We start from the raw sequence: 14,469 nt of genomic DNA, 5'->3' as shown, positions 1-14,469 counted from the left end.
CGCGCTCGCGCGATTTTAGTGGCATTCGTTGTTTCTCGCCATCCTTCCCCCCCCCTCCGCGATTGATTCCTCCCTCTCCCTACAGTGCAACTTTAGTTCGAATATTTCGCATTACGTAGCTAGTCGACGCGTTCGTTCAGAAAATGTGCTGGAGAACCTGTCGCAACTCAAAACATTTTAACTCGAGACAGACACGAAAAAAGAAAGGGACAGCAAACTGGTTTTACTGATATTTGAAAAACATGTTTTCCCAGCTAGTATGCCAATATATACTTTGTAACACTCGACAGGCGCACCGGAATAGTTAATGAAGAAATATAGCGCACAAAATAACAAGAACGAGTAAATTAATGATGATCGAGAGAGACGAGACTGAGTAAACAGTACCGAGAAAAAGCCAAGTAGAGCAAGTGATATTATTACGCAGGTGCGTTCGCGTGGGAAGAGAAAGAGAAAATGTTCCGCGTCGATTTTGTGTAAATGTTTCCCTCTCATACGCGAGAAATCTATTTTTGACTCTCGTCACGAAAACAAAAATACAAATATGATCCGCGCGTACACTCGGGGCTATTATGTTTCCAACGTAAATTTAGGCACTAGTCGAATAATATGAAATATACGCTTCGGTATATGTGATGCGCGAGTTCACAGGTTAAGGCATTAACGACCCCACACGTAGGTACGCGCGGGAAAAGGAGAGAAGGGAGGATTTCGTCATCTTTTTCCAAACTTCTCCGATTTCTCGGAGATCCCTCCCTTTTCGAACGCAGGATCACGCGATGCATAGGGTGTCGTAACAAGCGCGAACTCGCGTGCAACTGTCACGTGTTGTGGACGCACGAAAAGTGGGAGAGGGAGAGAGAGAGAGAGATAGTGGGAGTACGGAAGGTAGGCTAGGCGCTGGAAAGAGCGCGACGCACATATACACATATATATATACATATATGTATAAACGAAATAATGCTAGAGCGTATACGTCTAACGTCTATACGTCAGTCGGCCTCCATCGCGCGCGCGTCATCGTCGGGTCGTGCTGCGTCGTGCAAAACGGCGCACAAAGCGCATCGTTCCGCAGCTTCCTCGCGAAATCCGTGTCGACCGTCGGCCTCGAGCCGTCCGCCGCCGTCAACCGCGTCAACGTCGCGATCGTCGTCGACGTCGTCGAGACGCAGTCTCATATTTCATATTCTCGAGGAACGAGGCAACGAGGCGCGCGGAGACAAAGAGACGTGCGTGCGGGCGTCCTGGCGCAGGTACACGGGTAGACAGTGGAGAGAGAGAGAGGGGGAGAGAGAAAGAAAGGAGAGAATAGCATCGCCGAAGTGTGTATATATCGGTGGTCCACTAGGACACTAGTGACTAGTGACGGCATGACGGGGGTGTGTTGCTCCTCGTTCCTCGACCAACAGCTGTAGCCGCAACTTGGTCTTTCTCCGCCTCGCTTCTACGCTCCATTCTTTCCCTGTATCCCACCCCCGCCCCGCCCCGACAGCGGCAGTGGCAGCGGCAGCAGCTGAAGAAGACCCTCGGCAGAGCTGGACAGAGCCACGGAGCATACGTCGTCGCATTGCGTCGCACGTCGCACGTCGCACTCGCTGAACTCGCTCTAGAGACCAGTAGAGACTGTCACGACTCACGCGTGCTATTAATATACTCCTCCGTAGTGCAGTGTACAGTTGTCCACGTCCACGATCGTCTTTGCGTCTTTCGAGCGTGGAACGCTTGCCATGCAGGACGGCGAGTAGCCGAGGCGAAGAACCGGAGGAGACTAGGAGAGAGACACGGTGACGCGCCACTAGAGAACGAGGGCGAGGGGAGAAGGAGCGTCGTCGCGCATCGTGCACGCTGGACGACCGCCGTCGACGCCGCCACCGACGACTACGACGACGACGACGAGCGACGTGCCCGCGATCCGAGGAGCATGGAGCGACTCTGGGCGCGGGACCGACTCCTGGCCGGTCGCCGGGTCGTGATACGGGCCACGGAGCTCCTGTGGGACGTGTGCTGCTGGATGTATCGTCGGGCGATGGAAATTCGGGTCGGCCCGGTCCCGGTCGGCCGCGATAACGCCGATGGCGACGCGGCGCCGCCGACGTCGTTGTCCCCGGAGGAGACGTCCGCGTCGCGCGGCCCCGACTCGGTGTGCCGCGGCGGGACCGCGGGGTGCCGGAGCGAGGTGTGCCGCTACTGCCGCGCCGTGGAGAAGACGCTGCTCTGGGAGAACTTGACCGTCATCGTCAAATCCCCCAGCCTGCACATCCTGATCCTGTTGAACGTGGTGTGGTGGTAAGTCGGACCTGGTGCGCACGCGCGCGCACAGTGGCACGGTGTGCCTCCCGTTGTTCCAAAATCTTCGCTCCCTTCGACCTTCGACCGCGTTACAAAGGCGGGGGGGAAAAAAAACAAAAAGAGGCCGTTCCGTTCTTTCGACACTCCCGCGCTCGCCTTTCGTCCGTCGGATGCAGTCAGATGTTTCTCGAGTGCTCCACTCGTTGCGTCATTCGTCTTTTTGTTCCTCGGTGATCGAACAACACTTTTGTCTCTCGTTACAATCGAACGTGATTTTTTTTACTTTGTTGAGGGTTCGAACTGTTCCACTACTTCCACTGTTCGAAGAAGGAAGATTCGGGAAACATCGCACTATCGAAAGCGTTCTCCGCTCTTTTCTCCTGCCTCCTTCCCTTCTCTCGCGTTTAAAAGGCTCCGCGGTTAAAGGGCACCATCTTTCGGCGCGTTTAAAGGACAATTAACGTGCCGTTGCCCAAGTCAGTCTCCTCTCGCGACTCTTGTCACGTTTCTTAAATTCTTATTTTATCTCGGTTACATTATCGCGCCACGGTTATCTCCGTCGCGCCGCGCCGCGCCGCGTCTTGCCAGTTCCCGTCTTGTTGACGTGTTTTGCATCTTGCTGTGCACATCGTGCACGCGTGCATTGGATTTCGCGACGTGACGCGCCGCGTGCCGCGCCTCCGGCTGCCCGTGACGTCACGCAGCACGCAGTGGACAGTGGCGCGCTGCGCGCCGCCGGCCGCGGCGTTACAGCTGTTTTACGTTTCGTGTGCAAGAGTAACTTCGCCTTCTAGGTCAAGGCCCCCCTATCCGAACGAACGAACGAACGCTCGTGGGGATCTCGCGCGATACGCACATATGCATGCACGCACACACCCGCAAGAATGTACACGTACGCGTACACGTGCACCCGCGCCCGCAGTCATCAATACGCGTGTCGTAATCGCGCGCGCGCGCGCGTATGCGCGTGTTTGTAGTAAAAAGTGCGTAAAATGCGCGGCGTTATATCTCGACCAACGAGATAAACCCCGACGAGATTGTTCACGTCTGTTGTTTATGCATTGCGCGCGCGCCTGCTCCGGTACGTGGCGCGTTACGGAAATTCTCATCCCCATGTGCCATGTTTTTTTATTATTATTAGCTCCGTTATTAGCTTGCCTGACTTGCCTCTCGGTTGAGATCGGATTTCGACTACGATTAGCCCAAAGCGAGCGATTAACAGACGCTACCGATTATCGTCAAGAGAGCGACGCGTGACGAGTTGTTCATCCTTGCGCGATTTATAAATTTAAATAGCGTCGCGTACAAACGAAGGCGACAGACGACAGGCGACACGTGCGATTTTGCGCGTCGAAAGAACAAGAATCTCTTGTCGCGAGCTATTTATCCGCACGGCGAGATTGCCAAGTGAATAATGATTTTATAACAAGTATACATAATATGTGCGTAATGCATAATATAATATATCATAGTAAATAAATCAAAGTCCAGCAGGGAAACCTGAGACGTCTTTTTCAACCGGGATAGAACAGAAGTGGATGCGCAACGCGCAACGTGCCTGATGCACGAGTAAACTACTGACGTGTTTCGCGTTTCTTACGGAATTTATCACTGGATTGCCTCTCAGATATTTTTCTCGCGCGATATCTCATTTGCAAATATTGCGAATTTTCGAGGTGGGGAGTAACCAGAGCCTTGATAATTCTGTCGAAGGGAACGACGTGCAAAGGATAAATTTTTCTTACAATTCACATAATTTTTCGGAATTTTTATATTAATTTTTGAATTTTTTACTATTTTAATTTAATTTTACTAACTTTAGAAACTTTCTCAAATTTTTTGCGACGTGAAACATTTTTCAAAAGTATATTGAGAGAGTCTACATCTTTTCTAGAATTAATTCTTTATACACATGAACTCTATAAGAATATTTTACGACTTCTCATTCTATAATTTTCGAAGGAAACTTATGAAATCTGAAGAAATTTGATATTTTGTGTAGAAATCTTCATAACGTTGAAATATGGAAAATTCCTACTTCCTTTATGGGATGCTATGACTTTTTTTCACCGGTGAAAATGAAAGGAAATTCTCCATAATTTTAGATAAACGTGAAAGCAGTTAAACTTCGCTCTAAAAGGGTGTAAATTTTTTTGTTTTCCATAATGGATAAAAAAATCCTTATAATATTGCACAAGGTTTTTAAGAATTTTTTATATTTTATATTCATGAAGATTTCTAAAGAAATATAACCCTAATCCCTCCAACGTTTTTTCCGCCATTTAATCAACGAGATTTTGACTGTTTGCCGTTTCGAGAGTAAATGAGCTAGGACTCTGAAATTTCTACCTGATGTGTTCCCTACTATAAAAACTTTTTTTAGGGAAAGGAAGGATTATACCACGGCCGTTGGTTTTCCGGAACAAACGACCGGAACACGTGTTTCTCACGACGTTAGAAACACGTGGAACACGAAAGTGCCTGTTTGGAGAGATTAGGGATAATTTTAATTATTTTCTTTGGACAAATTCTTAGGACAAACTTTTCAAGTCTGTTGATTGGAAGTTCTCGAGTCTCCAGAGAAATTCTCTATTTTGTGTAGCCAATAAATACTTGTAAATTAAATTTCCTAAAAATTAGTTATACGACGAATGAGATAGCATTCTTATTGTTAGATCTCAAAGCCCCTTACACGTTTTCTACGGGGAGGACGGAGAGTGAACGGAGATACTCCGATCGTTTACCGTTACCATTGTTTTCGCGGAACCTACAACTTACGACACGTTGTTGCTCGTTGCAGGACCTACGACTTGTGGGGGATACCGGCATCGCCGATACTATTAAAATTTCTCGACGTATATTTTGTTATCCAAGTAATGACCGCTTTCAATTTCATGGACATGGGCGCCCCAGCAGCGTAAGTTACCGAAAGAAAACTACATTTGCATGTTATTGCGTCGTTGTCGTTGTCGTGCACTTACGTACGTACATCCCGCTGAATAACAATTCGAATCATCGAGCTAATTCGCTGAATAACGCGCGTAATATTTCCATCGTCAAATTATTCCCGACGTAGTTTTATCTCGTCGTTTGCTTATTGACGGTAAAACAAATTGTTAACAAAACTCGATAAACAAAATTCCGTATTCCGTACTTAACATAATCTCGATCTCGTATTGAAAAGAATTTACATAATAAAAACAACAGTAATCTCGAGTTTTTACAAATGCATTTTAGGGAGCGTAGCTTTGGTGGTAGGGTACGTAGTAGTCTTCGCCGGCTGTGGAAAAGCCTGCGGAAGATGCGGAGCGAGCAACCAGGATTGGTAAGAGAATCCTTCTGTCGTCTCGCAAGGAAGGAATCTTATAGGAAAAGTTTGAGAATTTTATTTTTACAATTTTTCAGCATTGCGCCGTCCTTTGTCTCGTGGCCTTCGGCCTATGGTTCCTCGCTCACCTCAATTTGTCAACGCTTTGCACGATATATTGGGGCGGTGTACTGGTAATCCTGATACTGCATCTATTACACCTAAAACTGCCTGACAAAGTATCGGAGTACTTCAAGTCGCAGAGAGGTATAATCGAAAGCATCAAGAATTTCCCTGAGAAAAAGACTGATATCTCGAAGATTAAACGTAAACTGTTTTATTTAGATCTAATTTAACTTTAACGAAACGATCTAATTTAACGAAAATGAACGTTGTTGAAAGTTATCTTATATCTTTCTTTTCTGAGCTTTACCGACATCAAACTCGAATCTTTATTCAAATCTTTTTATATACATATAATTTAATGCGACGATACATCGCCGTATAACATTTTGAAGATATATATTTATGCTTCCTTTTACTTCTTTTTTAGACTGGCAATGCAACAGCGAAATCGAGGATGAATTTTTACCTATAGTGACAGAGGCGAATCTGCAGGTGCTGAATCGAGTGGGAGAGACGGGCGATCATTCGCCAACGCCGACGAGCGTGCGGTCGGACACTCAGAACGGTATTGAGACAAACTTATTTTTAAATTCATTAAAAATGTAAATTCGCGGTTCGGATGTTTTTGTTTAACATTTAGAGTTTAAAGTTTAGAGAGATAAGCGATTCTGCATACCTCTGCATATTTATTGCCTTATTTGTTGCTCGATAATTTAAACTATGTATTTAAAGAATAAACTCGTTTGATTTCTCATCCACCACGCGATGCTCTCCGTCCTTACATCTCGTCGCGTTGCTTGCAGATTCTTTTTACGAGGATTTCATAGAGGGTCTCCAGGAGATAGCGTTCAATATGCCCTACCACGGTGAAGGTAGCACCGACGGTGTCGAGCTATCGGAGTTGGAACTCAGCGTCGGCGAGAACGACGCCGAAGAGGACGGCATAAAGTTTCAGGCCGGTCACTTCGAGAAGAGCTCGTCGTCTTCTTCCGAGGAGGAAGTCTTCGACGGGAAGAAAATAATCGCGGTCAGCAGCGACGAGAGCAACGGCGATAGTGACTTCGAGATAATCGACAAGGAGGAAATAGCCAAGATAGAGATGTGATGAAGCTCGACCGGTGTAAGAAAATGAGAGATTATCGCGTGCGATTAAGTTATCATGTAAAACTAGAAGAAAACCATCTATGATCTCTGCACGCGGCCGCGAATGAAATAAAAAAGTTAAATCGAGCTACGAGATAAACAATAGCGACTTCGCTTGAAACTTGTGTACGTGTTTCTCGGCCGAATGTGATGGTAAATTGAAATAAATAAGATGATATATCGTTTAAGTCACACTACTGTCTCCCGATCGCAACGTTGTACCCGTGCGCGTACAAAGTATCGATCTTGGTCGGAAAGCGCGAAGATAAAAGCAAAATTTATTTATTTAGACGAATTCAGTCGAACGCCCGTATTCTTCCTTCTCCACCGCTTCTAATTTTGCGCCACTCTCCTAGTGTAAAAGAAGTAACGAAGAGTAGATGGGCGGGGATTTGAGAATAAGGGGATTCAACTGTAGATACATATATATGTACAATATGATACCACTGGTTACTGTATTTAGTGTCATGGATGATAAGTAAGCGTATGTACATTTGCAATGTAATAAATATGCACCTGTGTACAAACGTTTTAACCCGAAGAGTCAGTTTCGTTTGACCTACGTGCTGTGATTAAGCACGTTGCAACGGCGTTGTATGACGGTAAGGACGCGAAAGGTACCTAATACGATCAATAAAAGCTGCACTCCGGTAGCATAAACAACAAACATTTTAGATGTGTAAGAATGTATTATATTGTAACATGTGTCCGTGAGATGTGTAAAAAAAAAACAATGCGCGAGAAGATATTGACGAGATGTTTGTCGAGTCTGACGCATTTTTGTAGCCCGTTTATAATTGATGTTTGCCGTCTTGCTCCTGTCTACGCATCTCGTATATTTGAAAATACACGACAGACGATACAAAAATATACTGTTGTTATTTATATGTATGTACACGATCTTACCTTGCACGCAGTGGCGTAACTGCAAATTTTCGACAATCTTAGAAATGAAACGATAAAATAGACTCTTTAATCTCTGCAGTATTCGCGAAATAGCAAAAAGGATTAACGTCGAGATAAAATAGACATTTTAGAAATGTTATTAAGATTATAATTTATATTTGGATAAAAAATCTCATTCATTAAATGTCCTATATTTTGATTTTTTGTATAAATATTATATATATATATATACACATTTTTCAAAAATTTTTTTCCCTTTTGCACGTCGCGAATTCTCACACGATTTACTTGCGTTTTTGGTATTAATTGTATCACTGTTCGCGGGGATTTACGTTACACATGAATTCTCATTTACGATTTCCTTCGAGTCCGCGTTACATTCAGGTCTGCTATCGCTCTCCTCATTGCAAGCATCTTTTACAATCGTCACTGTATTATTTACATCAATCGACACTGTATTATTTACATCAATTGACACGGTATTATTTACATCAACTGGTACTGTATTGCTTATATCAATCGGCACTGCACTATTTACATCAGGTTTCAGATCTTGCAATTCATCCTCTTTGGATTGTATAGGAACGATCGGTCGTGCGTTCTTCCTTTCCGGCAACACTTTCAGAAACACTTCTTGCCAAGTATCGCCCTCAGAGATTTTGAGCAGTATCTCGAAGACTGGAAAGGTCCAATAATTTCTTTAATATGTAAATCTCAACGCGTAACTCGTCTATCGTCGAAATTTGATTCAAAGCAATTTATATGTCTATTCAAAATACAAAAATACCAAAGCAGGTTTAAGTAATTTTACACATTTATCACTTGTTTGTCAAAAAAATAATCAAACATTGGAGATGCTCATAGAAAGCAATATTATAATTGCTTTGAAAAAAATTTAATAGTTGACAATACTTACCGTGATCAATGGTCAACACTTTTCTTGCTTCCATCTGCAGGAACTTGTCTAATGGTAGTCGGCCGTGCCTGACACCTGCCTCTACTGCTAATTTGTGGCACATACCCTATGATTTAAATTTTTGGTAGAGAAAGAGAGAGAGAGAGACGACTAGCTAAAAAGATTTTACCTTATGTGCGTTGTGATCAACAAGACCACCTATAACGTATACGCAATCGTGTTCCAGACGTTCTATCACGTTTTTCGATTCACTCGTTAAGTATATGATTTTGTCTTTGGGATAAACGTTTATGTATGACTCCGCATGAAAGCTCACCTGTAATTTAGTGAAATTTAGATGTTTATCATTGATTTTTTAATCATAAAAAGTAAGAGGTTGCAATCACATACGTCCCAGTGCTCATATCCAATGTGCTTCTCCATGCTGGCTCGCGATTTACCGGTGAAACCAGTGAGGGAAAATTGCATGGGTGCGGCGGCTCTTCTATTCAAAGTATAGCACCTTAATATCTGTTTCGTTAGCTTGGCGATATCCTTATCGATCATTAGCTCATCGAATGACAAGTCGATGGTTACCGTGAGCGTGCAGGCACTCGCTGCCATAGTGCTTCTCTTTAAAAATTTTCTGGACGGACCTAGGCTCAAGTTATTCGCACGCGCGTACGCGCGCTTCTCCCTCGCTTTAATCCTTTCCCGTAACCTGCATCGACAAACATATCGAGTTAATGTACAAACATTGTTGAAAAGATTGCATAAATAAATTGTCTTCCGCGTAAAAAAAGCACGTGATGTAAAAATTATTAAAATAAAGAATTAGCATAATAAAAGACGTAAAAATTGCATATGGATTTTTTTTAATAACTAAGGAGATTTATTTCAGACGGTTCGAAATAAAAAAATGCGACGAAGTCATCTTGATTTATAAAGTTTCGTACGTCGCTGCCGCGTGACATCAGGAGTTCCTAACCTCTTCTCGCTCCTTTGCTCCAGCCACTTCTTCCTCTTCTGCAATCTTTTCAATTGACGCTTGCTCATACTCGTCGGTGGTTCGGGCAACTCATCTGCCACTACAATCGTCTTGTCTTCCGTAGAATTTACGTCGTCCATATCGTGAAATAATTAATTTTCCCCCGGCGCGAGCCACATGAATCGTGCTAGATCCAACTTGTTAACCTTTTCTCTCTTTTGCTTCTTTCTTTCGAATTTCTGTCTAGGAAACGCGCGGAGTTTTTAATCTGCATTTAGCTGATAATTATATGTCTACGACAGCATTGATTTTAAGCAGTAGATATTTAATTTGCTTTTCTCAAATTGTCACGTGTAGACGTCGTCTGTTGCACCATGCTCAAAGCTGCTCTGAGCTGCTCAAAGCTCAAAGCTCAAATCCAACCAAAAAGATTGAAATTTAAAATGCCATTGGTCAAATAATTAGAAAAGTAGAGATACGCCACTTGGCGACGATGTTGAGAACTAACAATAAACCATCAAGTTTTTTATCTCGCGCCGTCTGGCGAACAGAAACCTTGTAACGCGCGAAAATTCGAATATCGATTTTATTGATCGCTACCGGCGCCTATTAAATCATGTAAAATTATATACGTATGTTTAGAATGCAGCATCGTGAGCAATTTCTCTTACATCTGTTTTTACTTAATAACTTTCTCTCATGAATTATACGTACGTGTGTATGTATATATATGTTATACATACATATATGCCTAAGCGCAGGCTGCTGTGGGCTGCTGTGGCTGCGCAGGCAGCTCCGTCTGCCGTCGTAACCTCACCTCACCGAGCGGCGAGCAGCTCGAGATCGAGAGTTTACCGCCATGACCCGCTGATCGGCACCGCTGAGTTATCAATATTCAAGGATTGGCGAGCTTCGTGTGCGCGATTGTTTACGTCGCTCGTTATGGAATGGTATAATACGTCGGTGCTCGAGAAATACGGTCGTCGCAGTATACGAGAGCCCTTTCAGTCGGTCAGAATGGCTCGATGTTAACCATTAAAGCAAGCACAAGAGGGGACCGTATCAACGCCGCGGCGCCGTTTCCTTATCAAGCATGTGAGCCTTCTTCTGGATTCACATTGCGACGTCACGCATATATACACAGAGAGAAAAAGATATCTGCATATGCATATATGTGTTGTGTATATATATATGTATATATAGATGACTGTAAATAATGGTGTTTTGGGCCGTTGTTTATTCGCTGGCGTTATTCCTGCGCTTCGGTTCCCTACAAGCAAGTACGTATATCTGCGTCGCTGTAACCATCATATATAATTGACGTATAAATGTAAATTAATGATACAAGCTTGTTTGATATTCCTATCTTTCTACGTCTCACCCTAGAGCCAGAGTCGCAAGGTTACTGCGCCCCATACAGCGGCAAGATATGCAAGAAGTACCTCAGTGGCATCGGGAAGGTATGGTTTAACGACTCCAATGACAATCCTGGAGGATGGCTGAACGAGAAGATCACAGCGAACCTCTGGGAAGAGCTGATAGAGAGGCTACTGGAGCCATGTCGCTCAGCTGCAGAGGTGCGATGTCTCAAAAAAAGGAAACTTTAAGATACCTTTAAAATGACCTTACAAAAGTTTTAAAACAGTTTTAAAATATTTTTGAGAAAGCTTTGAAATAACCTTAGGAAACCAAATCAGAACTGACATGGAGAAATATTGTTTTCATCTTTCTTTCTTTTTTTGTGCAGAAAATGCTCTGCATGTATGCGTTTCCCCTGTGTCACGAATCTACAGGCCTACCCCTCTGCTACGAAGACTGCATGGCTGTACGTCAACAATTCTGCTTCAACGACTGGGCGATTATTGAGGACAACAAGCAGAGAGACATTTACATTCGCTCACGTGGACACTTTGTGCTACCGGAATGCGAGAGTTTGCCCAAAGTGAACAAGGAGACACCTACTTGTTCGCACGTACACCTGACTGACATGGACGACGAGGTCGTCACTTGTAAGTTACCATGTTTTTCAGATAAACGCCAAAAACATAATTGAATTGCAAGATCAATTAATTGGATAATGTTGATTGATTTTCGTAGACGATTGCATCAAAGACAAAGGTAGATTCTACATGGGGAAGGTCAACAAGACCAAATACGGTTTAGACTGCCAATCGTGGAGCGTGCAGATACCGCATAGTCACGATAAGCCGCCCGACGTCTTCCCGCAGATCCGTCAGGGTGAAAATTACTGCAGAAACGCGGGCGGCGACGAGCCGATGCCGTGGTGCTTCACAACCGATCCTTCAATACGCTGGCAACATTGCGATATTCCTGTATGTGGTAAGTACAATCACGATATACTAAATATTCTTAATATATAAATTACATTAATAATTTTAATAATTCCTCTTCTCTCTTACGTTAACGGTAATACGTTACAATTTAAAAATATAATTGAAACATTTATATCACGTGTGTTTTTTTTGGTTCAGATAATGTTACAACTAAAGTGGAAATCGAACCAAAAGACATAATGATGGACACTCTATTTAATAACACCCTGGTACTCATCCTGGCAGCGTTGGGATTTGTAATTGTAGCCGGTGCGCTATTGTCTATCCTGCTGAGTCAAAGACTGCACAAACGTCATCGAGGGTACAATCCGACCGATAATCAAGTACGTTTATTAATCGATAAAATCGATTTTGTAAAAAAAAATGTTTAAAATTACCAAGAAAAAAGTATTGAGAACAATTTGATCAAGTTTAATCGATATTTGTGTGTAATTAAATAATAATACTTTTTAAATTATCTATATATAAAATTAATTGTTTTAAAATTATTTTAATAAATATATTTTATCTTTATTCATATTTACATTTTGATTATCTACTGTTCCAATTCTTCTTCCGACGACGTTACGATTTTCAAACATTTTTCCTCTTTGCAGGACGTGAACATCGATCTAGATAAGTTGCCGAACAACGAAGCGTATCACAAAACGAGCGCGCAGTTGAATCCCAAGTTGGAGAAGCTGGAGTTCCCGCGGAACAACATCATCTACATGCGAGATCTAGGTCAGGGGGCGTTTGGCCGCGTGTTCCAGGCGAAAGCGCCGGGACTGGTCGCGGGCGAGGAGTTCACAAACGTCGCCGTGAAGATGCTGAAAGAGGAGGCATCGGATGACCTGTTGCGGGACTTCGAGCGGGAGGCGTGCCTACTCGCCGAGTTTGATCATCCGAACATCGTGAAGCTGCTGGGCGTGTGCGCGCTTGGACGGCCGATGTGCCTGCTGTTCGAGTACATGGGTCGCGGCGATCTCAACGAGTTTTTGCGCTCTTGTTCGCCCAGCAATTATGTCATCCGTGTGCCCAGCGCGGACGAGGGTGGCCCAACGACGAGCGAGCCCTCGCACCTCTCGCACATGGATCTGATCAACATTGCGGTGCAAGTGGCATCCGGCATGGTGTATCTATCCGACCGGAAGTTCGTTCACCGCGATCTAGCAACGCGCAACTGCCTGATAAATGACCAGATGATCGTCAAGATCGCCGACTTCGGCCTGTCGCAGAAGATATACTTACAGGATTATTATAAAGGTTGTCATTTTCTCCTTATTTTTATCGTTTAGAGTGTTATTTTTAGATTTTATGGTAGAAAACAGTCGAGCTTCGAAATTTATTCGACAGTTGCTTCCAATTTTCAAGTACACTCTTTCACTTCCTTTATATTCAAAATTTGTAATTATTATCTTTCAAGTTTCATATCTTTTCACGTAACGCCACTTGTACCCTTTTCACGGAAATTTGGAACTTTAATCGTCATATTACTCATATTTCTGATAATGCAGGGGACGAGCAGGACGCCATCCCCGTCAGATGGATGCCACTGGAGAGTATACTCTACAACAAGTATACCGTCGAGTCGGACGTGTGGGCGTTCGCCGTGTGTCTCTGGGAGATCTTCAGCTTCGCGCTGCAGCCGTACTACGGGATGACGCACGAGGAGGTAGTCAAGTATATCAAGGAGGGCAACGTGCTGCGCTGCCCGGACAATACCCCGCAGTCGATCTACGATCTGATGAAGCTCTGCTGGAATAGGCGGCCGTCCGATCGGCCTACCTTCCGCACGATCTATCAAACTCTCGACAGCATCAAGCAGGATTTGGAGGCGGAATGTAAGTCGGACAGCGTCCCGCTACGCATTCGCGTATGAATGTAATAATAATGGGTAATAATCGATATTTCTCTTTCTCTTTCACACTTTCGCATAGCGTGAAATTTGTACAATTTGAAAGAAAAGAAAAATAGAATTGTTTTTGTTTATTTTTCTCGAAAATGATGCCTCTTAATGAGAAAGATTTATTTTTATATATTCGGCTTGTTTCTTCGCAAGAAATCACGCTCTTTTTTATTATAATGAGCACGCGGATACTTTGTATAAATAATCATGAAATTGATACGCGGAATTACACGTTATGCTTTTATTTGTGTGCAACTAAACAGAATGTTGTTCTTCTGGATCGGACAAATTTCACCCTGCGCGACGATCAATTAAGAGTAAGAAACATCACTTTGTGTGTACCTACTACTTACTCTTTGATTACCTTTCCAGCTAAGTAACTTAATATTGTATATCATGAGTGTGATGTGGAATGCCTGCCTTCTTAGTTGGATCCGCTTCGATACTGAATCAATTATCAGTTGCGAGAAGTGAGAAAAGGACCAATGTATAAAACGGAGGCGCGATATATTACACGTTAATTTCATCTTCTATTTCGTCTAAAAATTAATGTAGCCCGATAGGGCTACAATA

General features: G+C 43.6%; 3 protein-coding genes across 4 annotated transcripts; 2 read left to right on the top strand and 1 right to left on the bottom strand.

The window, feature by feature from the left end:
* Positions 1–77: 77 nt before the first annotated feature.
* LOC112465412 lies at positions 78–7,735 on the top strand. 2 transcript variants are annotated; one of them, XM_025032943.1, is made up of 6 exons: positions 78–2,286; positions 5,090–5,206; positions 5,527–5,614; positions 5,695–5,923; positions 6,150–6,287; positions 6,526–7,735. In XM_025032943.1, exons 1-6 carry the CDS (start codon positions 1,922–1,924, stop codon positions 6,825–6,827), a joined length of 1,239 nt encoding a protein of 412 aa, XP_024888711.1. In that variant the 5' UTR covers positions 78–1,921; the 3' UTR covers positions 6,828–7,735. The 2 variants fall into 2 exon arrangements, with proteins under 2 accessions (XP_024888711.1, XP_024888712.1); XM_025032944.1 differs by having other exon boundaries at positions 86–2,286; positions 5,695–5,863.
* A 170-nt stretch (positions 7,736–7,905) lies between these two features.
* On the bottom strand, positions 7,906–9,794 carry LOC112465413 (tRNA methyltransferase 10 homolog A). Its single transcript, XM_025032945.1, has 5 exons — positions 9,655–9,794; positions 9,078–9,387; positions 8,857–9,003; positions 8,688–8,793; positions 7,906–8,449 (listed from the first exon to the last, which is right to left on the bottom strand). Exons 1-5 carry the CDS (start codon positions 9,792–9,794, stop codon positions 8,100–8,102), a joined length of 1,053 nt encoding a protein of 350 aa, XP_024888713.1. The 3' UTR covers positions 7,906–8,099.
* A 634-nt stretch (positions 9,795–10,428) lies between these two features.
* LOC112465420 (tyrosine-protein kinase transmembrane receptor Ror2) lies at positions 10,429–14,440 on the top strand. Its single transcript, XM_025032955.1, has 7 exons — positions 10,429–10,934; positions 11,041–11,231; positions 11,402–11,663; positions 11,752–11,994; positions 12,147–12,331; positions 12,605–13,253; positions 13,505–14,440. The coding sequence occupies exons 1-7, from the start codon at positions 10,871–10,873 to the stop codon at positions 13,867–13,869; spliced, it is 1,959 nt and encodes a 652-aa protein (XP_024888723.1). The 5' UTR covers positions 10,429–10,870; the 3' UTR covers positions 13,870–14,440.
* Positions 14,441–14,469: the final 29 nt, after the last annotated feature.

The sequence above is a fragment of the Temnothorax curvispinosus genome, unplaced genomic scaffold (assembly GCF_003070985.1).
Source record: "Temnothorax curvispinosus isolate PA1 unplaced genomic scaffold, ASM307098v1 QBEX01015170.1, whole genome shotgun sequence".
NCBI classification, from domain to species: domain Eukaryota; kingdom Metazoa; phylum Arthropoda; class Insecta; order Hymenoptera; family Formicidae; genus Temnothorax; species Temnothorax curvispinosus.
Note: the sequence above shows the minus strand (reverse complement) of the source record. Positions and strands in the feature narration are given on the sequence as shown.

Bases quoted from the DNA above. Each gene is read 5' to 3' on its own strand.
- LOC112465412 (XM_025032943.1), top strand. From the start codon at position 1,922: ATGGAGCGACTCTGGGCGCGGGACCGACTCCTGGCCGGTCGCCGGGTC. The intron at 2,287-5,089 runs GTAAGTCGGACC...TGCTCGTTGCAG, and splicing joins CTGTTGAACGTGGTGTGGTG to GACCTACGACTTGTGGGGGA. The intron at 6,288-6,525 runs GTATTGAGACAA...CGTTGCTTGCAG, and splicing joins GCGGTCGGACACTCAGAACG to ATTCTTTTTACGAGGATTTC.
- LOC112465413 (XM_025032945.1), bottom strand. From the start codon at position 9,794: ATGGACGACGTAAATTCTACGGAAGACAAGACGATTGTAGTGGCAGAT. The intron at 9,004-9,077 runs GTATGTGATTGC...ACTAAATTACAG, and splicing joins TTGGATATGAGCACTGGGAC to GTGAGCTTTCATGCGGAGTC. The intron at 8,450-8,687 runs GTAAGTATTGTC...GGACCTTTCCAG, and splicing joins AGTGTTGACCATTGATCACG to TCTTCGAGATACTGCTCAAA.
- LOC112465420 (XM_025032955.1), top strand. From the start codon at position 10,871: ATGGTGTTTTGGGCCGTTGTTTATTCGCTGGCGTTATTCCTGCGCTTC. The intron at 10,935-11,040 runs GTACGTATATCT...GTCTCACCCTAG, and splicing joins CTTCGGTTCCCTACAAGCAA to AGCCAGAGTCGCAAGGTTAC. The intron at 11,995-12,146 runs GTAAGTACAATC...TTTTTGGTTCAG, and splicing joins TTGCGATATTCCTGTATGTG to ATAATGTTACAACTAAAGTG.